Raw genomic sequence first — 26,170 nt, 5'->3', positions numbered from 1 at the left:
AGGGCGCCAGGGTTTGTGAATGTGGGTCAGTGCAGTCACACACCTACAGGAACGGCCTTGTTTGCCCAAACCCAGCCAGATCCCACAGCCAGAGCCTTCCTCGGAGCACAGCTGGCCCGGGGGGAGTGCAGGATGAGGCTGGGTGTGATCACTGAGGGATTCACTGGGAGTGCAGGATGAGCTGGGTGTGATCACTGAGGGATCCACTGGGACCCTGAGAGTGCAGGATGAGGCTGGGTGTGATCATTGAGGGATCCACTGGGACCCTGAGAGTGCAGGATGAGGCTGGGTGTGATCACTGAGGGATCCACTGGGAGTGCAGGAGTGCAGGATGAGGCTGGGTGTGATCACTGAGGGATTCATTGGGAGTGCAGGAGTGCAGGATGAGGCTGGGTGTGATCACTGAGGGATCCACTGGGAGCTCAGGATGAGGCTGGGTGTGATCATTGAGGGATTCACTCGGACATTTTGGGTCCTTCCCCACCCCAGGCCCTGCTCAGGCTGCTCCTTTCTAGCATCCTCTGTTATTTTGGGGGGAAAAACAAATCTTTGTTTTTGTGGGCCACACTCCCTTCATTGCGCTGAGTGTGACCCCCTGAACACAGCGAGTGTTTTGCTGCTCTCCTCCATCCCTGCAGCTTTCCAGGGCCAGGATGGGACCAGATTTCCCCCCAGACCACCCTGCCCAGGGCCCTGCAGCCCCCAGGGAGGGGGGCACTGGTTGCTGGTCCATCAGTGCCCGTGCCAAGCAGCAGCACGGAGCTTTCCAGGCTGTCCCAGTGGCACCCCAGGCTGCTGTGGGTAAAGCCCTGCTGCTCTCCAGCCCCAAAATCCCTGTAAAACCTTTCCCTGCATGGCACAGCTGGAGCTGCCAGCCTGGGGAGCCCTGTTCCACCCAAAGCTGGGGCTGCACAGATCCTGGACCCCCAAAATCGTGATTAAGCTTCCCGCTTCCCCACTACTCTTTAATTTTTTTTTTTTTTTTTTTTTTTTAGGTGATCAGGCTGAGCTGTTGGTTCAGGGTGTTAGGAAAATCAATCCACAGAGGTTTATGTCCAAAAAGGAGACAGAGGAGTCCTTTCCTTTCTGGCTTTACTCCAATAAAGGGAGAGGCCAGTGCTGGCCCCATTTGGACAGCCCCTAGCAGACGGTGTAAAACCATTTATTAAAGAACCCATTTGACCATCAACACCTCCCCAGTCTGATTTACCACAGCTCTGATACCAGCTCTACTCTTAGAATTTCAATCTGAACCCTGCTCCCCCTCCAGTGAGGAGCTCCCAGGGCTTTTCCCCCAGCTCCAGCTGGAACAGGAGCTGAAACTCCAGAGGGCAAAATCCAGCGGGGCCAGAGCCCAAGGGCAGGGAGTGAGAGAGTGACAGAGTGACAGAGGGACAGAGTGACAGAGGGACAGAGTGACAGAGTGACAGAGGGACAGAGGGACAGAGGGACACTGTGACACTGTGACAGTCCCTGCTGCTGCTGCTGCTGCTGCTGGGCCGTGGCCTCTCCCTGCGGTGCCTCACAGCCCCGTGCTCTCAAACACAGGGAAACACAGGAAAAAGCAGCAGTGGGATTGAAAACAGCCCCACAAACATCCCACCGGCTCCTCGTGACGCTCGGCACGGGGACAAATCCTCGTGGGGCCCTGCGGGGACACGGCCCCGGGGCGAGAAGTGAATTCCAGGCTGGTTTGGGATCCGCTGCTGCTGCCCCAGCCCGGGCTCCTCGGTGCTCCCAGTGACTCTGTGACTCTGTGACTCTGTGACACTGTCACCGCTGATCCCAGCATCGCCCCAGGGAGCCGAACCTCATTTTTCCAGCTGGGGAAACTGAGGCACGGAGGGGTGGGGGAGGTAGAGGAGTTCACTGGACACGGCAAGGAGTGAGGGAATAAAGGTCCCGCTTGGGTTCCGTGCCTGGGGGAGAGTGGGGAGGCTGGAGCACACACCTGGGGGGCTCTAACGCTCATCTGGGGCTCCGACACCCACCTGGGGGGCTCCAACACCCACCCAGGGCTCCAACACCAATCTGAGGGGTCCAAACCGGGGTTCCAACACCCATTCAGGGGGTCCAGACACCCACCTGGGGGGGCTCCAACACCTACCCAGGGCTTCAACACCGACCCAAGGGGTTCAAATGCCCACCCGGGGGGCTCCAACACCAATCTGAGGGGTCCAAACACCCACTCAAGGGCTCCAACACCCACCCAGGGGGTTCCAACACCCACCCAAGTGGTCCAAACACCCACCCGGGGGGCTCCACCACCCACCCGAGGGGTCCAAGCCCCACCCGGGGCCCCGGGCCCGGCTCAGCCCCGCTCTCCTCCCGCAGTTTCCCCTCATGGGGACGCAGCCCCGCGCCGGGAGCTCGGCCCAGCCGCGCAATCCCAGCTCCGAGGCCGGCCCTGGAGCCACCTCCGCCTGCCCCGCGCCTCTCCCCTCTCCCGGCGCCGCTCCAGCCTCCAGCAGCAGCTCCGGGAGCGCGGCTTGGCCGCGGCTTCGCGCTCCCAACCTCTTTTTTTTTTTCTTTTTTTTTTTTTTAATTTAATTCGATTTTTTTTCCTCTCTCTCTTTTATTTTTTTTTTTAATTTTATTTTTATTTTTGGAAGGGATTGGCGCAGACAAAGCCCCGGAGCGGAGCCCAGCCCAGCGGCGGGGCCGGGGGATGCGGGGCGGGCGCGGGGGCGGGCGCGGAGCCCCGCGGGGCCCCAGGTGAGCGGGACGGGACCGGGACGGGACCGGGCCCCGCTCCGAGCCCCGGGAATCCTCCCGCACCCATGTCCCGGCCCGGCAGCCCCCGGCCGAACCGCCCGGAGCAGCCCCGAACCGAACCGGGGCCGCCGCCAGGTACGGGGGGATATGGGGGGAATATGGAGGGGGGAGCGAGGCTGGAGGGGGGTGAGCGCTGTGCGCTCACCGGGAAGGTTTTGGGATCACTGGAAAGGCTCTGGGATCCCAGGAAAGTTTTTGAGATCCCAGGGAAGGTTTTGGGTTCGCATGCAAGGTTTTGAGATCGCATGCAATGTTCCGGGATCCTGTGCGAAGTTTTGGGATCCTCGGGAAGGCTGTGGGATCCCAGGGAAGGCTGTGAGATCCCATGCAAACTTTTGGGATCCCAGGGAAAGTTTTGGGATCCCAGGGAAGGTTTTGGGATCCCAGGGAATGCTTTGGGATCGCACGCAATGTTTTGGGATCCTGCGCAAAGTTTTGGGATTCCAGGGAACGCTGTGGGATCCCGGGAAAGGTTTTGGGATCGCGGAGAAGGTTTTGGGATCCCATGCAAGGTTTTGAGATGCCAGGGAAGATTTCGGGATGGCACGCAAGGTTTTGGGATCCCGGGGTCCCGGGTAGGTGCGTGCGGGGCTCCCGGGGTGCATTTTTGGGGCACCGGCTGCAGTTTGGGGCCGCGGGGATGCATCGCTGGGCACGGGCAGGGCAGGAGGGGCGGGAGTGCGGGGCTGGGGCTGGGCAGGGGGCAGCGTGGGGGGGGCGTCAGGAGGATTTTGGGGAGGGGGAGAACGGATGGCAGAGCGCTTGTGCGAGGGGTGTGAGCACTGAGCGTGTGTGTGTGAGCCCCTGGCAGCGTTTGGGGTGATTGTGAGCATCTGAGTGTGTGTGTGCAGGGTTTGAACATCTGAGTGTGTGTGTGTGAGCCCCTGGCAGCGTTTGGGGCTGATTGTGAGCATTTGAGTGTGTGTTTGTGCAGGGTTTGAACATCTGAGTGTGTGTTTGTGCAGGGTTTCAATATCTGAGTGTGTGTTTGTGCAGGGTTTGAACATCTTGAGTGTGTGCGTGTGCAGGGTTTGAACATCTGAGTGTGTGTGTGCAGGGTTTGAACATCTGAGTGTGTGTGTGTGCAGGGTTTGAACATCTGAGTGTGTGTGTGTGAGCCCCTGGCAGTGTTTGGGGGTGATTGTGAGCATTTGAGTGTGTGTTTGTGCAGGGTTTGAACATCTGAGTGTGTGTTTGTGCCCCTGGCCATGTTTGGGTGTGAGTTTGGGTGTGTTTCTGCAGGGTTGTGAACATGTGAGGCTGTGCTGGTGCCCCTGGCTGAGTTTGGATGTGTTTGTGTGTGATTGTGAGCATGTGAGTGTGTGTTTGTGCCCCTGGCTGTGTCTCTGTGTGATTGTGAACATGTGAGTGTGTGTTTGTGCCCCTGGCCGTGTTTGTATGTGATTGTGAACATGTGAGTGTGTGTTTGTGCCCCTGGCTGTGTCTCTGTGTGATTGTGAACATGTGAGTGTGTGTTTGTGCCCCTGGCCATGTTTGGGTGTGTTTGTGTGTGATTGTGAACATGTGAGTGTGTGTTTGTGCCCCTGGCTGTGTCTGTATGTGATTGTGAACATGTGAGTGTGTGTTTGTGCCCCTGGCCGTGTTTGTGTGTGTTTGTATGTGTTTTTGAATATGTGAATGTGTGTTTGTGCCCCTGGCCGTGTTTGTGTGTGATTGTGAGCATGTGAATGTGTGTTTGTGCCCCTGGCTGTGTTTGTATGTGATTGTGAACATGTGAGTGTGTGTTTGTGCCCCTGGCCGTGTTTGTATGTGATTGTGAACATGTGAGTGTGTGTTTGTGCCCCTGGCCGTGTTTGGCTGTGTTTGTATGTGTTTTTGAACATGTGAGTGTGTGTTTGTGCCCCTGCCCGTGTTTCCCGTGCTGTGTTTGTCTGTGAGCTCAGCAGCTGCCGGGACCCGCCGGGATTTCGGTCCCAAACTCTGCCGCAGTTTCTGTCCCGGTGCCAAACGCAGGGAGCAGCCGGGGAGGGGGGTGGGAGTTAAACCCCCCCGGGCATGGGGGCTGCTCTGGGGGCGTTGCAGGGATCAGAAATGGGCGGAAATTTGGGGGAATCCTCACAGCTGAGCCCCCCAGAGCCCCTCTGGCCCTGCCAAGCTTCACGTGCATTGAAAACTGCATTAAAAACTGCATTAAAAACCCCAGGGAGAGACTAAAACCCACCCGAGCAGGAGGCTGCAGGAGCACACCGTGCTCTGTCAGGCCAGACACAAAAGGGGGTGAATCCAGGCCGGGAGCAGCTCCCAAAACCCCCGAATTCCCCAAAATTCGGGGGCCAGGCTGAGCAGAGCGGGATCGGCACAGCTGGACCGGCCCCTGCTGGCTCTGGAGAATTCATCCTCCTGTTCTCTTCCCCCTGCTCCTGCAGCTGGACGAGCTCTGCTCCAAACTCAGCCCCAAAGAGCCCCTGCAGCAGCTGCACTCCCTGGATGATTCCCCTGCATTTCCTTCCTTTTCCAGGTGGGAAATGATGAGCTGGGAATGCAAAGAGATTTTTGCAAGGGGCTCGTCCCCAGCCCAGCTCTGCTGAGCTCCTGTACCAGCAGCTGCGGGGGGGATTTCAAAAAGTGGCTTCAAAATCGGTCAAGTGCTCTGGGGGAAATTATTTTGGAGCTTTTCTGCCTTTCCTGTGGCCACAGCAGAGCTGTGGGTGGGCAGAGCGTGGTTCAGCTCCCAGGTGAGCTGGTGGCCTGAGCAGGAGCGCTGGGACCTGACTGGGGACATCTGTGAGGGCCCAGTTTGGTCTTCCCAAGCTTAAGGGGCATCAGAGAGTGCCCAGTTTGGTTTTCCCAAATTTAAGGGGCATCTGTGAGTGCTCAGGTCAGTGTTCCCTGTTGGAGGGACGTCCATCTGTGCCCAATTTGTTGTTCCCAAGTTTAAGGGGCATCCATCTGTTCCCAGTTTGGTTTTTCCCATCTTGGAGGGGCATCCCTGAGTGCCCAGTTTGGTGTTCCCAAATTTAAGGGGCATCCATCAGTGCCTAGTTTGGTTTTCCCATCTTGGAGGGGCATCTGTGAGTGCCCAATTTGATGTGTCCCTGTTGGGGACCTCTTGTCCCTGTTCCCTGTTGGAGGGGCAGCCATGAATGCCCAGTTTGGGCTTCCAAAATTTAAGGGGTATCTGTGAGTGCCCAGTTCGTTGTTCCCAAATTTCAGGGCCATCCATCAGTGCCCAATTCCATTCTCCCATGTTTCAGGGCCATCCCCGAGTGCCCAGTTTGGTGTTTCCATGTTAGAGGAGCGTCCATCAGGGGTCAGTTCATTTTCCCAGGCTGAAGTGGCCTCACCTCCATCCCAAACCGTCCCAAAGCCCCCTCCTCTTCCTCACCTCCCCCAGAGCTGAGTGTGAGCTGAGCAGAGCTGGCCCAGGCTTCCCCCCCCTTTACAGTGTGGGGAGGGTGAGGGGCTCTGCCAACTCCCCCTGCCCTGCTCCAGAGCCTTCATCCACCCTGCCTCCTCCTCCAGAGCCTTCATCCCACCCCTGCTCCTCCTCCAGAGCCTTCATCCCACCCCTGCTCCTCCTCCAGAGCCTTCATCCCCTCCTGCCCCGCTCCAGAGCCTTCATCCCACCCTGCCTCCTCCTCCAGAGCCTTCATCCCACCCCTGCTCCTCCTCCAGAGCCTTCATCCCCCCCTGCTCCTCCTCCAGAGCCTTCATCCCCTCCTGCCCTGCTCCAGAGCCTTCATCCCCCCCTGCTTCCTCCTCCAGAGCCTTCATCCCCTCCTGCCCCGCTCCAGAGCCTTCATCCCCCCCTGCTTCCTCCTCCAGAGCCTTCATCCCCCCCCTCCAGAGCCTTCATCTCCTCCTGCCCTGCTCCAGAGCCTTCATCCCCTCCTGCCTCCTCCTCCAGAGCCTTCATCCCCCCCTGCCTCCTCCTCCAGAGCCTTCATCCCCCCCTGCCCTGCTCCAGAGCCTTCATCCCCCCCTGCCCTGCTCCAGAGCCTTCATCCCCCCCTGCCTCCTCCTCCAGAGCCTTCATCCCATCCCTGCTCCTCCTCCAGAGCCTTCCTCCCACCCCTCCAGAGCCTTCATCCCATCCTTGTCCTGCTCCAGAGCCTTCATCCCCTCCTGCCCTGCTCCAGAGCCTTCATCCCATCCTTGCCCTGCTCCAGAGCCTTCATCCCCTCCTCCTCCTCCTCAGGAGCAGCTCTGTGCTCCCCATCCCAAGCCCTGGCTCTCCCTCCTCCCTTCCCCGTGTGGTTTTGGGGACGAGTGTGTCACAGGGTGTCTGTCAGTCTGTCTGTCTGTCCGTCCGTCCCTGTGACACTCAGGAGCAGAGCCCTGGTGGCTTGGGCTGGAGCCAGCAGCTCTGTCACGCAGCCCGGAGCCTGGGAATTCTCTCTCCATTCCCTTTCCCAAGTTTTACAAACCAGCCTGGCTCATTTGGATCCCCCCAGGCTGGGGAATAAACGGGGAAACTGAGGCACGAGGTGGGGGGGTTGGCCCAGCTCAGGTCCCCAGCTGGACACAGAGCTTTTTCTGCTTTTTTTTTTGCTTTTTTTGCTTTTTTTTGCTTTTTTTTCCCCCCCAAAATTTCATTCCCTGGCATCTCCAGAGATGGGCTGGGTGCCACCACAGCCCCTCCCACCCAGCAGGGACGGGGACATGGCAAAGCAAGGCCTGAAATAGCCACAGGTAGTTTGGGAGAGGAGAGTCTGTCTGTCTGTCTGTCTGTCCTGGAGATTATGTTTTAGAGGAATTAGCAGAAAACAGGAGGAAAAAACAGGATTTTTTTTTTTGGCTTGGTGAGATGATTCTTCCTTCAGAGAGAGGGAGCAGGGACAGCAGGAGAGGCTCTTTCCTCTTCCTCCTCTTCCTCCTCTTCCTTCTCTTCTCTTCTCTTCTCTTCTCTTCTCTTCTCTTCTCTTCTCTTCTCTTCTCTTCTCTTCTCTTCTCTTCTCTTCTCTTTTCTCTTCTCTTCTCCTCCTTCTCCTCCTCCTCCTCCTCCTCCTCCTCCTCCTCCTCCATGTGAAGATGGACACAAATCCATCTCCAGAAGCAAAACCTGTGTTTGACATGAGCAAGAGCTGCTCATTCCCACCTCCCTTTTCCCTTCCCAGAGGGGACATTTGCCACCCTCGTGTCCCCATCCAGGTCCCCAGTCCCTGCCTGTGTCCCAGCTGTCCCAGCTCAGGGCTTGGCACACACATTTCCTTTAATTCCCTTAATTTTTTCTGTCTGTTCCCAAGGATTTTGCCCTGAGGTGTAAGAGGAGGCGTGCCCAGCCCCAAACACGAAACTTTCAGCCCCAAACATGAAATATTCAGCCCCAAACACGAAATATTCAGCCCCAAACATGAAATATTCAGCCCCAAACATGAAATATTCAGCACCAAACACAAAATACTCAGCCCCAAGCATGAAATACTCAGCCCCAAACATGAAATATTCAGCCCCAAACATGAAATATTCAGCCCCAAACATGAAATATTCAGCACCAAACACCAAACATTCAGCCCCAAACACAAAATCTTCAGCCCCAAACATGAAATATTCAGCCCCAAACACAAAATATTCAGCCCCAAACACAAAATACTCAACCCCAAACACGAAATACTCAGCCCCAAATATGAAATATTCAGCCCCAAACACGAAATACTCAGCCCCAAACATGAAACATTCAGCCCCAAACACGAAATATTCAGCACCAAACACCAAATATTCATCCCCAAAAGTAGCCCTGGGGTGCCCCAACCAGGGAATTCTCAGCAAAAATCGAGGCCACCTCACTCTGGAACCTTTTACTGAGGCTGTCCTGTTCTGGGAGAGGGGTAGGAACAAAGAAAAAACCCATCCAAAATCAAAATAAATGGGTTTTTTTCCTTGTCTCAGCACTGATTTAAATGCAGGATTGCAGATCGCACGCAGCCATCCTCAAAGTGCAAAGAGCCCCTCCCGAAAAAAAAGCCCTGAAAGAAACAAAAATGTATTTTTTTTACCCCACAGAAAGACCTTTTTTTGCAACATTTCTGGTTTTTCTTTCCAAGTTTTTTTTTTTTCTTGTCAGCTCCCGAAAACGCTTGGCTGGTGTTTGTTCTTTGAGCAATGCAAAACTTACCAAGAAAAAGAAAAGAAGCATGAGGAGAAAAAAAAAAAAAAGAAAAAAAAAATAAAAGCAGATTTCTGGCTTTTTTCAAAGTTTCTGGGTTTGAGCAAAACAAAGCTGGGCCTTGGGGCTGTGCTGCCCCTGCTCCTGCTCCAAATCCTGATTGAATTTCCTTGGAAAGCTCCTGCCTGGGAGCTGCAGAAACCCAAACCCTGCTCGGGGCATTTGCTGCAGTTCTGGTGATTTTGTCCCAGATTTTTCCATGCCTGGAGTTCCCCTCTCTGTGGGATGGGCACCAGGAGAGCCCCAAAATCCCTTCCCGTGCCCCAAAAAATGGGGAATTTTTGGGGTCTGTGCATGGGAGAAACCCCGGCCTACAGAGAGTTCCGGGCTCCATCTCCACAGAATATTTTTTGAGGGGAAAATCCCATTTTCCTGCCTTAGTTTCCCCACTAATTGAGGCAGGAAAACCCCATTTTCCTGCCTCAGTTTCCCCACTAACTGAGGCATTTTTTAAGGAAAATCCCTGGAGCTCAGGGAGGGTGTGACGGGCCCTGGTTTCAATCTGTGCTGGGATGAAAGGGGCTGGAAAAATGCAGATTTTTGAGCAGCTCCCCTTGATCCCCTCCTCAATTAACTTTTATTTTTAAGGACTTAGGTGGGGAAGACACCATTTTTTTCCCCCTGGCAGGACCTGTGCTGGTTTAACCCCCAAGGTTACCCAATTACCAGCCTGGCTTGGGCCTTAATTACTCCCTCCATCATTTCTCCCTGCTCCTTAATTCCCAGAATCTCCCTGGATCTGATAGGCCTCACCTCTGCTGCTTTCCAGGCTCCAGGGATAATTGCTTTTCCTTGAGGACACCTAGGATTTCCTCCTGTGCCCTTCCTCCCATGATTTCCCAGATTTTCCATTTTTTTGGGGGAGTTATCCTGCCCCAGCTGCTCCTCAAACTCGAATTCAATCCCAGTCTGGGTCTTTTTCCTGTTGTTTTCCCATTGTTTTCCCCCATTCTCTGTCCCCACAGTGTGTTTGGGATGGTTTATGTTGGATTTGGGATGGTTTATGTTGGATTTGGGATGAGGATGGGTGCTGGGAGATGAGGAAAGGAACCAGGTTTGTGTCCTGGGAAGTTTTGTTGTTCCTTTTTTCCACTCCAGGCTTAAAAATTCCCCCTTCCCTTGCAGCTCCACACTGCAATGGCGCCTTAATACCTGTAAAATGTAAATTTATTTACATTAAATCAGTTTTTGCTGCATAAGGAATAATTCCTCCCAAATTGCTGCAGTGTGGGAAGAGGCAAAGCTGGAGCTGTGGTTTGGGGTCCAAACTCGAATTCAGTCCCAGTCTGGGTCTTTTCCCTGTTGCTTTCCCATTGTTTTCCCCATTCCCTTTGTGTTTGGGATGGTTTTGGGATGGTTTATGTTGGATTTGGGATGAGGATTGGTGCTGAGGATGAGGGAAGGAACCTGCTCCTTCCCAGCTTTGTGTCCTGGGAAGTTTTGTTGTCCCTTTTTTCCACTCCAGGCTTAAAAATTCCCCCTTCCCCTGCAGCTCCACACTGCAATGGCGCCTTAATACCTATAAAATGTAAATTTATTTACATTAAATCAGTTTTTGCTGCATAAGGAATAATTCCTCCCAAATTGCTGCAGTGCCAGAGGTGCTTCTTGCAGGGAATTCCTGTTTTGTCTCTCCTGAAGCCCCTTGTAGGAGCAATTCTCCCATTAATTTGGTTTGGCAGGAGCTGGTTGGAGCCACGAGCACCTTGCAGGGATGGGATTTGTGGGGACACCCACCTGGAGCTGGGGTTTTGTCACCAGGTCCAACTCCCAGCAGGGATGGACTGGATGGACCCGGCTGGTCCTGGCCTGCCTGGCCCCAAAATCCCTCCCTCCCTTCCCACCCAAACTCTATAAATAACAAACAACAACAACTCCCAGCCTGCTGAGCTGTTTGGGGTTTTTGTGGGTATTTTTTTTGTGTGCTTTGTTTTGCTTTTTGTGCATTTAGGAAGTCACTTTTCATGGAAACCACTTTGTTTTTTGACTGCATTCCTCGCTGTTCCTGTTTATCCAAAGCTTTGCCCAGGTGAGGCCAAAGGTTTTCCAGGTGGGAAGCAAAGCTGGGCTGGATCTTGGGCATCTCCCCTGCAGCAGTTTGGGAGGAATTATTCCTTTTGCAGCAAAACCTGATTTAATGTAAATACATTTACATTTTATAGGTATTTAGGCACCATTGCAGTGTGGAGCTGCAAGGGAAAGAGGAATTTTTAAGGGACAACAAAACTTCCCAGGACACAAAGCTGGGAAGGAGCAGGTTCCTTTCCTCATCTCCCAGCACAAATCCTCATCCCAAATCCAACATAAACCATCCCAAAACCAACATAAACCATCCCAAACACGCTGTGGGGACAGAGAATGGGGGAAAACAATGGGAAAACAACAGGAAAAAAAGCCCAGACCGGGATTGAATTCCAGTTTGGACCCCAAACCACAGCTCCAGCTTTGCCCCTGGGGTTCTGGGCAGCGCAGGAAGGGAGAAGGGAACCCCCAGATTTTGCTGTGCTGTGGCTCCTGTTTGTGCTCCCTCCAGGATGCTGCTCCTGCCTTTTGTTTGTGCAGCTCTTTGGGAATGCTGAGCTCAGGAATTCCCACTGGGAGCGCAAAGATCTTTTCCACAGAAGCTCCTGCATCCCCCAGAGGGATGTTGAAACTTTGGAATTTGCAGGAATTCTGCAGTTCCAGCCATGAACTTCCAGTTTCTTTCCATCTCTCCTCTCTCCTGTCCTGTTCTCCCACCCCCCTGATGGATTTTGGAGCTCCCTGGTGTCTCAGGACTTCCATGACTGATGGATTTGGACTTTGGGATCGGGGACAATAATCAGAAAATCGGCTCCATGTGCGTGTCCTGGGCTTGGCCAGAGAAAGCAGCCCCACATTTATCACTTTGCTGATCTCTGGTACCTTGGGGCAGTGCTGTGATTTATTGAGGTTATTGGTTTTGGAATGCCTCGTTACCCCTGTTCCCAAAATCCAGAGCTCTGAGCTGCTCTCCCACATCTCCCTTTTGCTCCTCCAGGACTCATCCCGGGCTCTGAGGAGGATTTGCCCTGGCCAGAAAGGGTTTGAAGTGCAGGAGTTTTGGGGAAAAGTGAGAGATGTCCCATCCCAAGGGCTGGCTGGCCTCAGGGTTCAGCCCAGGCTCACAATTGGTTTTAAACCTGATGGATTCAGGTCAAGCCTGGTCCTGTTCTGGGGGCAGCAGGGAGGAGGCGTCCAGGGGAGGCTCAGCTTGGCAGGGATTGGGGAATTTAAAGGAGAGGGAGCTGTGGGATGAGCCTGGTGATGGAAGGGCCTGTTCAGCTCCTCCTGTGCCAGCAGAGCTGCGGCCTCTGCCTGGGGGCGTTTGGGAGCTGCTGCTCCAGCATTGCCCAAAGCATTCCCTGTGCATTTCCCAGGGCATTCCCTGTGCCTTTCCCAAAGCATTCCCTGTGCATTTCCCAAAGCATTCCCTGTGCCTTTCCCAAAGCATTCCCTGTGCCTTTCCCAGGGCATTCCCTGTGCCTTTCCCAAAGCATTCCCTGTGCATTTCCCAAAGCATTCCCTGTGCCTTTCCCAGGGCATTCCCTGTGCCTTTCCCAAAGCATTCCCTGTGCCTTTCCCAAAGAATTCCCTGTGCATTTCCAAAAGCATTCCCTGTGCCTTTCCCAGGGCATTCCCTGTGCATTTCCCTGTGCCTTTCCCAGGGCATTCCCTGTGCATTTCCCAAAGCATTCCCTGTGCCTTTCCCAGGGCATTCCCTGTGCCTTTCCCAGGGCATTCTCTCTGCATTTCCCAGGGCATTTCCCTGTGCACTTCCCAGAGCATTCCCTCCTCATTTTCCTGAATATTCCCCCTCCTTTTCCCTGGGCATTCCCTGTGCCCTCCCTGGGCATTTCCTCTGCCTTTCCCTGGGCATTCTCTCTGCATTGCTCAGGGCATTCCCCCTGCATTTCCCATTCCCTGTGCCCTTCCCAGAGCATTCCCTCTTCATTTCCCTGAACATTCCCCCTGCATTTCCCAGAGCATTCCCTCTTCATTTCCCTGAACATTCCCCCTGCATTTCCCATTCCCTCTGCCTTTCCCTGAACATTCCCCCTGCATTTCCCATTCCCTCTTCATTTCCCTGAACATTCCCCCTGCATTTCCCATTCCCTCTGCCTTTCCCTGAACATTCCCCCTGCATTTCCCCCTGGATCCCAATGGACAAGGAGCTGTGGGGTCTGTGCTGACCCCACACTTGCCCAGCTTCTCCCAGCCCCTCCCTGGGTCCTTCCCCACCCCATCCCCGCATTCAGCCCATGGGATGCGAGGCTGTGTGAGGCAGGGAAGGATCAGCTCACCCAAACTTCATTCCTGGCTATTTCTGTCCCTCTCCTGGCCAGCTTGTTCCCGGGGGAGTTAATTTAATTGCCACCTTCCTCCCTGCCTGCCTGTGGTTGTGTGTGAGCCCTTGTGCAGGGTAATTACAAGTGTGAAGTGGGCACAGCAGGGATGAGCCTGGGCTCCATCCCAGTTGGAGCCCAGCCTGGATATCCCTGTGGATCCACCCAGCCAGGGCTCCAGCCTGTCCCTGTCCCCAGGAATGGGCACAGAGGGGCAGGGGCATCTCGGGGTCTCTCGCTGCTCACAGTGACCCCGAGAAAAGTTCCTGAGTCTCTTTTCCCAGCCCGGTGCTTGAGGAAGGAGTCAGGGCTCTTCAGTTCTCTATCTCAAGGTTGTTTATTGTTCCTTATTTATAAAAAATTTTCTCCTGCCCTGCTGAGGTCCATCCAGCAGGACAGTTCCAGGCACTCTGCCTGCCTCCGGGGTGGTGTTATTTGGTGTTATATGGTCTTTATACTAAAAACTCCCTGTACAATATTTACAATTACTTTCCAATACCTATCACCTATGTTAGACAGTGAGCTTCTACTCTAAACCAATCCCAAAGTGCCACCATCACAGCAGGAGATGGAGGCCAAGAAGAAGAAGGAGAAAGGCTGGACACACCCAGATCCCTCCATCTTGCCCCCTGAACCCCCATACCAAAAACCCCAAAATCTACTTTTCCACCCCGTGATAACTTCACTATTATTCTACTTAAACTGTTGTGGCTTTGCTGATCTTCATCTAAGGTTGGTGATTTGCTCCATGGATCATAATCAAACCCACAGGGGCATTTTGGGCTCTGTGCCAGGATCTCTGAGCCCCCTGGCAGGGTCTGGGCTGCTCAGGACAGCCAGAGGGATGTGCTGGGTCCTGACACTGCACCTGATTTTCCAGCCCTTTTTCCCACAGGGAAGGGGATCTGGGGGTGATTTTCTGAGGGGTTTTAAGCCCTGGACACACTCAGGACATCTCACAGCAGAAACCAGAGCTCAGGGTTCACCTCTGCCTCCACTCAGAGCTCTTCATGTCTGGCATCCTTGGGGTGAGAGATCTCTTGCTTTTCCCCAAAACTCCTGCACCCCCAGCCCCTTCATGGCCAGGGCAATCATCCTCATGATCCATTTCCCACACTCATGATCCATTGATCCATTTCCTCATGATCCATTTCCCTCATCATCCATTTCCCTCATGATCCATTTCCCCATGATCCATTGATGCATTTCCCTCGTGATCCATTTCCCACACTCATGATCCATTGATCCGTTTCCCTCATGATCCATTCCCTCATGATCCATTTCCTACACTCATGATCCATTGATCCATTTCCTCATGATCCATTGATCCATTTTCCCTCATGATCCATTTCCCACATTCATGATCCATTTCCCACACTCATGATCCATTGATCCATTTCCCTCATGATCCATTCCCTCATGTTCCATTCCCTCGTGATCCATTTCCCACACTCACCCATCAGGATCTCACCTCTGCCTTTGGATCAGGGCTGGGCCATGCCAGAGGCTGTGGGTTTAACTCACCCCCTGCTCTCCTCACCTCTCCATTTTGCTCTGGGCTTTCCAGAGCCATGGGAATGGCTTTTCTCCCATCTGGTGCTCAGGCTCCATTGGGATTTGGAGCCAATGCTGTTGTGCAGAATTCAGCAGGAGCTGCTGGGTTGAGCCCCAGAATCTCCTCAGCTGTGAGAGCTCTGTGTGAGGAGGGCTCTGTGCTGGGATGAGTTTTCCTTCCCAAAAACACCCCCCAGCACCCCAGGCTGGATCTGCACCCTGGGGAGGGCAGAGAGGGGAAACTGAGGCACGTGGGTGACTTTGGAGGGTGTTGTGGAGCAGAGCAGCATCACCCCAGGCTGGCTGCAGCATTTCCAGGCTCCTGCTGATCCTGGGGTGCAGCTGGAACCCCCCAGCTTCCCTCGTTTTCTCCTTTCAATAATACTGATATTTAATTATCCATAATTGCTCTCCTTACCTCCTCGGCTCTGCTGTGTGGGACCCTGGTTTTAAGGAGGATAATGAAGCATCCCAGGCCTTTTTCCCCCCCTCCCCTGCCCTCCCTGGCTGCTTGCAGGGCTCCTGTTCCAGCCAGGGCAATTATGGCTCTGTGCTCTGCCTCCCTCTGCCCAGCCTATAATTTAGTTTTATATAAAGCGTGTTCCAGCCCCTGTTGTGCAAGACCTCGCTATTCTGGGGGATGGGCAGAGGGCTGGGGGGGCTGGGGCAGTGTGGCACGGCCCTGAGCCCCCCCCCGGGCACCCCTGGCACCCCAAATTCCCCATGGGAATTCAGCAGCTCTGAAGGTGGTCCTGCTTCCTCCTGCCTTTCTGCAAGGGGGTGTTTGGCACCAGGAGTTCTCCCATGGGGGATAACTCAGCTCCTTGCAGGATTTTCCTGCCCCACGGGGGGCTCCTGCAGGGGTTGGTGCTGCCCCAGAGTGCAGGAGGATGAGGGAGGTGGCAGCCAGCTCTGGCAGGGCACACAGTGGCCCTTTCATGGAAGGGGGATGAAAAATCCAGCTCTGGCCGCTGAGTGTAACCAGATCCCTTGGCTTTTTGGAGAAGGAATGTGAGAGCTCAGGGAGGCTGTTTGGGATGGTGCTGCAGCGGGGGGAGCAGCTGTGGGGTGGTGCAGCCCCAGTGCCCATCCTGGGCTGCCCAAACCCCACCTGGTGCTTCCCTGGGGTGGCATCTCTTGGGTTCACCCCTGGGATTCGTCCCTTGGATTTGTCCCTTGGATTCGTCCCTCGGGTTCATCCCTTGGGTTCATCCCTTGGATTCGTCCCTTGGGTTCATCCCTTGGGTTCATCCCTTGGGTTCACCCCTTGGGTTCATCCCTTGGGTTCATCCCTGGGTTCATCCTTCGGGTTCATCCCTTGGGTTCATCCCTTGGGTTCATCCCTCGGGTTCATCCCTCGGGTTCATCCCTCAGGTTCATTCCTTAGGTTTATCCCTTGGCTGGATGCCTTGGGTTCATCCTTGGGTTCATCCCTTGGTGGCATCCCTTGGATTCATCCCTGGGTTCATCCTTTGGGTTCATCCTTGGGTTCATCCTTTGGGTTCATCCTTGGGTTCATCCCTTGTGTGGCATCCCTTGGGTTGATCCCTCAGGTTCATCCCTCGGGTTCATCCCTTGGCTGCATCCCTTAGGTTCATCCCTCAGGTTCATTCCTTAGGTTTATCCCTTGGCTGGATGCCTTGGGTTCATCCTTGGGTTCATCCCTTGGTGGCATCCCTTGGTGACATCTCTTGGGTGACATCCTTGTGTGCTGTGTGACACAGGGGAGCCCAAACCTCCTGCCCCGAGCCGTGGGCAGTGTCTGGGGCAGGGCTGGGAGCTTGGCTGACCCAGGGCTCAGCTCTAACCCCATTTTCAGCTCCAACCCCTTTTCTCTTGCAGAGGTGCCTGAGCCCTCCCTCCCTGCCCCGAGGGGTCCCCGGTCCCTCGCCCGCCCCATGGTGCCAAAGAAGGAGAAACCCCTGGAAGGTGACAAACACCCAAAAGCCCTGGAAGGTGACAAACCCTCGAAAGCCCTGGAAGGTGACAAATCCCCAAAAGCCCTGGAAGGTGACAAACCCCCGAAACCCCTGGAACGTGACAAACACCCGAAAGCCCTGGAAGGTGACAAATCCCTGGAAGGTGACAAACCCCCGAAAGCCCTGGAAGGTGGCAAACCCCCGGCAGTGCTGACAAAAAGCCCCCGGGCCGAGCTCTGCGGTGCTCCTGAAGCTGTGACATGTGAGTGTTGCCCTCGGGACTCATCACAAAGCAGGGCAGAGGTGGGAGCCCGGCTCCTCCTCGCTTTGTTCCTCCCCACATCAAAGCCTGAACCGAGCCTGAGTCACCTGGAGAGGTGAAAGGGAAGGGCGGCTCCCGGGGTGGCTCCTGGAGCAGCTGGAGCTGCTTGGGAAGGGTTGGGGTTCTCTGGGGGGGTGTGGTGGGAAGGGGGATGAGCCTGCCTGGGAAAGGAGCATCCCCCAAAACCCCAAATGGGTGGAAGCTCCCCAGTCCCTTTACAAGGGGCGTTAGGTGGATGGAAGCTCCCCAATCCCCTTCCAAGGGGTGTAAAGTTCTTGAAGCTCCTCAGTCCCTTTCCAAGGGGTGTAAAGTGGATGGAAGGGGACTGGGGAGCTTCCGTCCAAGGGTTGCAAGGTGGATGGAAGCTCCCCAGTCCCCGTCCAAGGGGGGGAAAGTGGATGGAGGCTCCCCAGTGGGATGAGGGTGGCTGGGAACGGGGCTGCCCCTCCAGGGAGCAGGCAGGGAAGGGGAGAGGATGGGAAATGCAGGCGCTGTAGTGAGGAGAGCAGAGCTCAGTGAGGGGAGCAGAGCTCACAGGGAAAGCAGAGCTCACAGGGAAAGCAGAGCTCAGTGAGGAGAGCAGAGCTCACAGGGAGAGCAGAGCTCAGTGAGGAGAGCAGAGCTCAGTGAGCAGAGCAGAGCTCAGTGAGGAGAGCAGAGCTCAGAGGGGAAAGCAGAGCTCAGTGAGCAGAGCAGAGCTCAGTGAGGAGAACAGAGCTCAGAGGGGAGAGCAGAGCTCACAGGGAGAGGAGAGCAGAGCTCAGTGAGCAGAGCAGAGCTCAGTGAGGAGAGCAGAGCTCACAGGGAGAGCAGAGCTCAGAGGGGAGAGCAGAGTCAGTGAGGAGAGCAGAGCTCACAGGGAAAGCAGAGCTCACAGGGAAAGCAGAGCTCAGTGAGGAGAGCAGAGCTCACAGGGAGAGCAGGGCTCAGTGAGGAGAGCAGGGCTCAGTGAGGAGAGCAGAGCTCAGAGGGGAGAGCAGAGTCAGTGAGGAGAGCAGAGCTCAGTGAGGGGAGCAGAGCAGAGCTCAGTGAGGAGAGCAGAGCAGAGCTCACAGGGAGAGCAGAGCTCAGTGAGCAGAGCAGAGCTCACAGGGAGAGCAGAGCTCTCGATTCCCGCGGCTGAGCCCTCGAGCAGCATCTGCGAGCTGGGCCGGCTGCCCACAGACATTCTGCACGCCTGAGTCACAGCACAGCCCTGCACGGCCCCCTCCCCAGCCCAGCCCAGCCCCTCACGGGCCCCGGGGCTGGCAGGGATTGGGGCACCCTCCTCCTGGTGAGCAGCGTCGCCTCTGCTGTGCCCGCTCCTCACTGCGCTGCTCTTGGGGGGGGTCACCATTGGTTTTTGGGGGTTATTCCCATTTTGGCAAGCCCTGGGGAACACATTTAGGCTCTCCCATGGGATGGGGGCATTGCTGTGCCAGCCTGGCTCGTGCAGGCTCTGGAGGAACCGGGCAGAAAAGGCTGGAGGGTGCAGGGTGAGGTCTGTGCCCACCAATGCCAGGATTGGCCCCTCTGAGCTCAGCTCTGTGCTCAGATCCAGTTTTGCAGCATTTTGGAGCGCTGGGGTGGCAGGTTTGGCATTCTGTGTGTTGAGCTTCAGGCAGGAGCAGCAGACCCAGGTGGCCACAACATTCCAAGCCCTGGCAGTGGCTCGAGCAGGGGGACCCCGGTGATGCTGCCCTGGGACAGCCTGAGGGGATCCAGGAGCATCACCTCCATGGGAAACCCACAGTTTTGGGTTTCAGGTTACAGGTTACAGACATCCAGGAGGTTTTTGGTTATTAAAGAGCTGTAGACAGGCAGTTTTCCCCAAAATCGTCCTTTCCAGGCGCAGTCCCCCCACTCCTGCATTACTGGGGAGCTGAAGGTGCCTCTTTTAGCAAAGCTTTGTCCTCGTGTCCTAAAAAAATTGGAAGCTATTTTCCCTAACTTTGAGGGGGGCATTCCTGGCTGCCTTTGGCTGCCCCTGGCCAGAGCCAGAGCGTGATTTTGATTTACAAACAGTTTAATCTGCGGAATGCAGCGAAGTGGGGAGCGCCAAGTGCATCCTGCTGCAGTCCCAGACAATCCAGCTGCTGCCCCAGGCTGCTGCTGCTGCTGCTCTTGGCTCAGCCCCTGCCCAGCTCCCTGCAGGCTCAGCCCCTTCCTGGCACAGCTCTGGGCACCTCAGGGCGCACACAAGGCAGGAGAGGGCACTGCATGAGGGCACATAATGAACGAACACGCCGTGAGTGTCACAGGCATCTTTTCATGAAAAATCCTTTCCTTAGGATTTTTCCTCCTGAGAAGCTGAGAGGCTTCAAGAACAAAATGTAACCAATGATTATCTGCTGCAACAGGTGCATCTGGGATTGGCCCATGTGGTTGTTTCTAATTAATGGTCAATCACAGCCCAGCTGGCTTGGACACAGAGCCCGAGCCACAAGCCTTTGTGATCATTCTTTTCTATTCTTAACCAGCCTTGTGATGAAATCCTTTCTTCTATTCTTTTAGTGTAGTTTTAATATAATATATATCATAAAATAATAAATCAAACCTTCTGAAACATGGAGTCAGATCCTCATCTCTTCCCTCAACATAAGACCCCTGTGAACACGGTCACACATGAGATTTTTAGGAAGGGGAGACAATCCCAGTTTTCTCCAAGACCTGTTTTGTGTCTCCCCAGTCCCCCACTCTCCTGCTCTCAGCCCACTCTTCCCTCTCAGCTCTGGTTATTTTAAGTTCCCAGCGGGTGTCAAAGACCAAGCTCCCACTTTAACCTCGCTCTGCAGCCCAAGCCCAGCTCAGCCTGGTCAAACCAACCACTGGCACCATCCACTTGTGTCTTTCACCTTCCATCTGCTTTATTTTCACCTTCCACCCACTTTATTTTCACCTTCCATCTGTTTTATTTTGGTGGATGCAGGACAGGGGCCGCCTGTGCCCTGCACAGAAAGCAGCTCCTGTTCCCTGGTGCCAAGAGGTGCCTTTGCCCTCGAGCCTCTGCCCTGAATCATCCCTTGTTTACTGCCATGGGAGAGGAAAAGCAAAGTTTGGCTGAAGCACCACCAGACAGGGTTTTATTTTATTTTATTTTATTTTATTTTATTTTATTTTATTTTAATTTATTTATTTTTTAATTTATTTTTTATTTTATTTTATTTTGTTTTGTTTTATTTATTTTATTTTATTTTATTTATTTTATTTTATTTTATTTTATTATTTTATTTTTATTTTATTTTTATTTTTACTTTATTTTATTATTTTATTTTATTATTTTTTTCTTTCATTTTCATTATTTTATTTTTTAATTTTTATTTTATTTTTATTTTATTTTATTTTATTTTATTTTATTTGTGGCCTTACTGAGGAGGATGATGGCTGCTGGAACCTTGTGCTGGTGCCCAGTGCTCTCCCAGGTGAGGATGAGGAGGCAGCGTGGGGGCAGCAGGCAGGAGCGAGGGCTCTGGCAGGACACGGGGCTGCAGCAGGAGAGGCTGGAGGGAGGCACAGCCACAGAACTGAGTTATTTTCCTCCTCCTGCAGAGAAGTTCAGCCAGAGGTTGCAGAGACCTCAAGGAAGTGGCCGGTTCCTGCAGGCTGGGGAGAGGAGCGGCTGCTCTGCAGCGGTGCCTCATCTCCTGTGGCTCTGCAGAGGGCAGTGGGGACACTCAGGAGCCCTGTCCAGCCCTGTCCAGCAGCCTTGGTGGCTTCATCCCTCCTGGCCCTGCAGGAACATCTCCTCCTTCAGGTCTTCCGATGACTTTCAGCCCATCCTTCCTGGCAAATCTTCATTTGTTGGTGGTTTTCCATCCCTTTCTCTCTCTGCAGCCTTTGCCTCCTTCCCTCCAGCCGCCTTTTCCACATCTCCTGTTCCATCTCCCTCACAGAATCACAGAATCCCAGAAGGAGAGGTTGGAAGAGACCTCTCAGATCATGGAGTCCAACCTGTGCCCTCACGCCTCAACCAGACTCCAGCAATTGCCATGTCCAGTCTTTATTTAAACACCTCCAGAGGTGGTGATTCTACCACCTCCCTGGGAAGGGCATTCCAGTGCTTTATTATTCTTTTGGTGAAAAATTTCTTCCTAATATCCAACCTGTACCTTCCCTGACGTAGCTTGAGACCATCTGTGGTGGTGCTCACAGGGGTCCCAGGACGAGGGAAGAGATGAGAATCTTGACTCCATGTTTCAGAAGGCTGATTTGTTATTTTATGATCTTATGATATATATTCTATCAAAAGAAAATTATATACTAAAACTATACTAAAAGAATAGAAGAGAGGATCTCATCAGAAGGCTAGCAAGGAATAGAAAGGAATGGAATGATAATAAAATCTTGTGACTGACCAGAGTCCAAGACAGCCGGATTGTGATTGGCCATTAATTAAAAACAACCACATGAGATTAATCAAAGATCCACCTGTTGCATTCCACAGCAGCAGATAATCATTGTTTACATCTCGTTTCTGAGGCCTCTCAGCTTCTCAGGAGAAAAAATCCAAGTGGAAGGATTTCTCATAAAATACATCTGTGCCAACCATCCCCTTGGAGCATCCATCCTCCAGCTCACCCTGTGTCCAGCTGGGGACTGGATTCCCGTTTTCCCCTGGGATCTGGGCACACATTTCTCCCTCTGGAGAGGACAGGGGTGGTAACACTCTGCTTTTCCCTTCCAGGCCAGCCCCAGGTGGGGTCACCCCTGCAGTCCCCAGGTCCCTGCACGCAGCTGCTGCCCAACGGGGACGCGGGGAATGGGATCTGCCGGGCTGTGCCAAAACCACCCCGCAAGCTGCAGCCACACCACTCCATCAACAGCCAGGGCAGCAAGAAGAGCAAGGGCAGCTCCAAGTCACCCTCTTCCCACATCCCCATTGAGGCGCAGGAAGGTACTGCTGAACCCTGGGGGTCTCTTTCCAGCTGTTCTCCTTGGGCCCTTCATCCCTTGGGATCTCTTGGGTGGCATTCTCCAAACCCTGGGCTCGTCATCCCTTGGGATATCTGGGTGACACCCTCCAAACCCTGGGCCCCTCATCCCTTGGGATCTCTTGGGTGACATCCTCCAAACCCTGGACCCCTCATCCCTTGGGATCTCTTGGGTGGCATCCTCTGAGCCCTGGACCCCTCATCCCTTGGGATCTCTTGGGTGTAACCCTCCAAACCCTGGGCCCCTCATCCCTATGGATCTCTTGGGTGTCACCCTCCAAGCCCTGGGCTCATCATCCCTTGGGATCTCTTGGTGGCATCCTCTGAGCCCTCCAAGCCCCTCATCCCTTGGGATCTCTTGGTGACACCCTCCAGGCCCAGTGGGACCCCTGGACGCTCCTGGCAGCCTCTGCAGGGTGAATGCTGAGTGGGGCCATCTCCTGTCCTCCAATTTCGGTTTCTCTCGAGGGCTGGGTGTTGATGGGGACCCTCTCCTGACCCCTTTTCCCCTCCCTTCCATGAATTCCCGAGGGAGCATTTCCACCCTCAGATGCTCCCCTAGCCTGACCTCGCCTCACCCCGTGTCCCTCCCCAGATTGCTGCGTCCACTGCATCCTCTCCTGCCTCTTCTGCGAGTTCCTGACCCTGTGCAACATCGTGCTGGACTGTGCCACCTGCGGCTCCTGCACCTCGGAGGATTCCTGCATCTGCTGCTGCTGCTGCAACTCGGGCGAGTGCGCGGACTGCGACCTGCCCTGCGACATGGACTGCGGCATCATCGACGCCTGCTGCGAGTCTGCCGACTGCCTGGAGATCTGCATGGAGTGCTGCGGGCTCTGTTTCTCCTCCTGAGGGCCCCTCTGGCCAGGGGGAGCTGCACCAGGACCCCCAGCTCTCCCACAGCGGGGAGGCTCTGGCTGGTCCCCTGGGAGACCTCGCGGAGGAGGAAGAGGAGGAGGAGGAGGAGGACAAAAGTGAATCCCCTGCTGGAATCCTCGTCCTTGGAGCCTGTCCTGCCCGGGGAAGGGTGACACGGGGCCACGGGGGCTCTGGTGGTGTCCTGGCCTGCTCTACCTCTGCCAGCACTGGGGGACAGTGGGAGCTTCCTGCCACCTGAGCCGAGAGCAGGAGTGCCCGTCACACAGAGCCACCCCAGCGCTGGGGACAGCCACCCTGCAGAGCCACCCCAGCACTGGGGACAGCCACCCTGCAGAGCCACCCTGGGGACAGCCCGTCCTGCAGAGCCACCCCTGCACTGGGGACAGCCCGTCCTGCAGAGCCACCCCAGCATTGGGGACAGCCTGTCCCACACAGCCATCCCAGGGCTCGGCCTTGGGGACATCCAGTCCCTCAGAGCCATACCAGGGCCTGGCCTTGGGGACAGCCCATCCCATAGAGCCACCCCTGGACTGGGGACACCCGTCCTGTAGAGCCACCCTGGGGCCTGGCCTTGGGGACAGCCCATCCTGCTGCCACCAGGCCAGGACAGCATTCCAGGGGGGTTACAGGGGTTGGCACAGAGCAGGAACATCACCAAGGCTGGGTGCCCCCTGGGCACTGGGACCACTGTGGGGTCCCAAAGTGGGGGACACGTCCTGCCAGTGTCCCCAGTGCCCAGGTTTGATGTGTCCCAAAGTGGGGGACACGTCCTGCCAGGGCCCTGCCCTCGTGCCCAGCCTGGCTGCCAAGTGCAGTACCCACAGCCTGAGCCCCTCCTGGAGGGAGCTTTTCCTGCAGCTGTGTTGAGCTGTCACCAAGCTCTGCGTCCCCCTTGTGTCCCCCTTGTGTCCCCCGTGTGTCCCAGGCATGTGGGGCACGGTGGATGGGTTGGTGCCAAGTGACCCCAGCATTGCTGTCCCCATGCCACCACCCCAGGGACAGAGGTGGTGGCTGGGTGAGGGTGGCAGACACCCCCTGATGGGCTGGGCAGACGGGAAGGGAAGTGTCACGGTATTTTATAATTTTTTTTTTTTGTTCCTTTTTACTGTAAATAAAAGTCTTTCTTCATTTCTGACTGGCAGCTGGCCCAGCACGTGCTCTGCAGGGCACTCCCTGGGGACAGAGGCTCTGTGTCCCCAGTCCCTGCAGCCCATCCTGCTCCCAGCTGGCTTTGGGGACATGGGACAGGTCAGTGAAAGCCCCAGGGTGCTCCTGTCTGCTCCTTGTGCTGGGAAGGAAAATGCAAGAGGCTCCAGGGAACAGGTTGAGGTCCTGGAGTGCCCCAGCTCTCAGGACAAACCCTGGGGTCCACTGGGACAAACCCTGAGCTACCCTGGGACAAACCCTGGCTCCTTGTCCCACCGTCCCTGGGATGTCACCTGCTTCACCAGCCCCAGGGCACAAATTCCCCAAATTAAAAAATAAATTACACAAATTCCTGTGGAAGGGCTGGGGTTGGTGGGTTTGCTGCACTTGGAACTGGGGTGGTTTTGGCCACTCCTGCCCTGGCTGGGACCCCCACCCGTGCCAGGGACCACAACCCCGCTCCAGGGTCTCGCTGCCCTTGGAAAGGCCTGGTTGGCCCAGCTCAGCTCTGCCTGGGCTGCAGCTGAGCAAGGAGGGAAAAGCATTTTAAAAGCGAGGCCAAATAGGTCAGTTGGTCACAGTGACAAGGGCACAAACCCTGGCTCCTTGTCCCACCATCCCTGGGATGTCACCTGCTCCAGGCTGCTTCACCAGCCCCAGAGCACGAATTACCCAAAGGAGAAAATAAATTATGCAAATTCTCTGGAAGGGCTGGGGCTGGTGGGTTTGCTGCCCTTGGAATTGGGGTGGTTTTGGCCACTCCTGCCCTGGTTGGGACCCCCACCCATGCAGGCCGTGGCACCAGGGCCAGGCACCACGACCCCACTCCAGGGTCCCGCTGCCCTTGGAAAGGCCCGGCTGGCCCAGCTCAGCTGCTGCCTGGGCTGAAGCTGAGCGAGGAGGGAAAAGCACTTAAAAAGCGAGGCCAAATGGGTCAGTTGGTCACAGTGACAGGGGCTGCCTGGGGATCTGGGCTCGCTGCCCTCCGGCGCTGCCGCTCGGCCGGGAATCCTATTTTTAGTGGTGAGCAAGAGCCCAGCGTGGTGCAAGTGCACAGAGGAGCCACAGAGGATGGTGTGGGCAGCCTTCCTCCACCCCACGGCCCGCAGGGAGGGCTGGGGGTGCTGGGTTTGGGGGTGGCCCCTCGGGAAAGCAGTGAGGGAGGGGTGGGATGCACATCCCTGCCCACCCTGGCGCAAACGGGCTCAGGGCCCCATGTGGCACTGGCAGGGTCGCTCAGAGCTGCTCCACAGGCTCTGCTCCAAACCCTTTGCATCCTTGGCACGGAGGTTCTGGCCTTCCCCGGCCTGGCCTCGTTTCTGCTGCTAATTAGGGAGCGTGGAGCTGCCAGGGCTGCTCCCACCAGCCGCAGCCGCTTAATGGGGAACAGATTCCCCCAGTGCAGGAGGGCCCTGAGGGCCGGCTGGGTGGGGTGGGGGTCACACACACACCCCCGGCCCCCCTCCTGCTCCTCCTCAGCCCTTGAATGCTGCTCCCAAAGGAGCAGGCCCCCATCCAGAGCAGGGATGGCATCCTGGTGTGTTTTCCTCCATGGGTGTGATGTCCACGCTGCTGTGACAGCTGCCTTTGAGAAAATGCAAATAAAAGAGCAATGACCAGCGCTGGGCTGCCCAGTTCTCTGCCCTCTGCAAACGCCCCCTCAGAGAGCTGTTCCCACCTTCCTCAGCAGCTCCTCAGGGCTGGATGTTGGAAGGGGCAAAGACAAATTTATTTCAGCCCCCACCCCAAATCTGAAGTGCATTCCCTGCCCTGGGCAGTGCTGGCTGCTCTGCTCACACCCCAGGAGCTCCTGGAAATCCCAGGGGTGGTTCTGGGATGTGGGAATGATGGATCAGGGCAGGGATTGGTGGCCCAGAGCAGGGAATGACGAACCAGAGCAAACTCAAGTCCCTGAAAGGGCTTGAAAAGCTGATTTAAACCCTTCCCCTGGATGCAAGTTGGCACTGGCCGTGCAGGTTGCAAAACACTGGGCAGGGCAAGAGTTAAACCCTCCTGCCTGGGAATTAATTAACAACAGATGTGCTTGGTTTTAACTAATTACTCTCCTGCCAGCACTTGGTTTTTATGGTTTTCTCAGAGTTGCAGCACCATGCCCACACTGATGTTGATCCTGCTGGGCTTTCCTGGGCACCCTGGGCTTCCCTGCCCGCCTT

General features: G+C 55.3%; 1 protein-coding gene across 1 annotated transcript; it reads left to right on the top strand.

The window, feature by feature from the left end:
* Positions 1-2,520: 2,520 nt before the first annotated feature.
* On the top strand, positions 2,521-22,823 carry MDFI (MyoD family inhibitor). Its single transcript, XM_071450181.1, has 4 exons — positions 2,521-2,850; positions 16,663-17,001; positions 21,725-21,934; positions 22,567-22,823. The coding sequence occupies exons 1-4, from the start codon at positions 2,781-2,783 to the stop codon at positions 22,821-22,823; spliced, it is 876 nt and encodes a 291-aa protein (XP_071306282.1). The 5' UTR covers positions 2,521-2,780.
* The last annotated feature ends 3,347 nt before the right edge of the window (positions 22,824-26,170 follow it).

Source organism: Agelaius tricolor, unplaced genomic scaffold, assembly GCF_023055355.1.
Source record: "Agelaius tricolor isolate 1412-34295 unplaced genomic scaffold, bAgeTri1.0.p SCAF_30, whole genome shotgun sequence".
NCBI classification, from domain to species: Eukaryota; Metazoa; Chordata; class Aves; order Passeriformes; family Icteridae; genus Agelaius; species Agelaius tricolor.
This window is presented reverse-complemented; position numbering and strand designations above follow the sequence as displayed.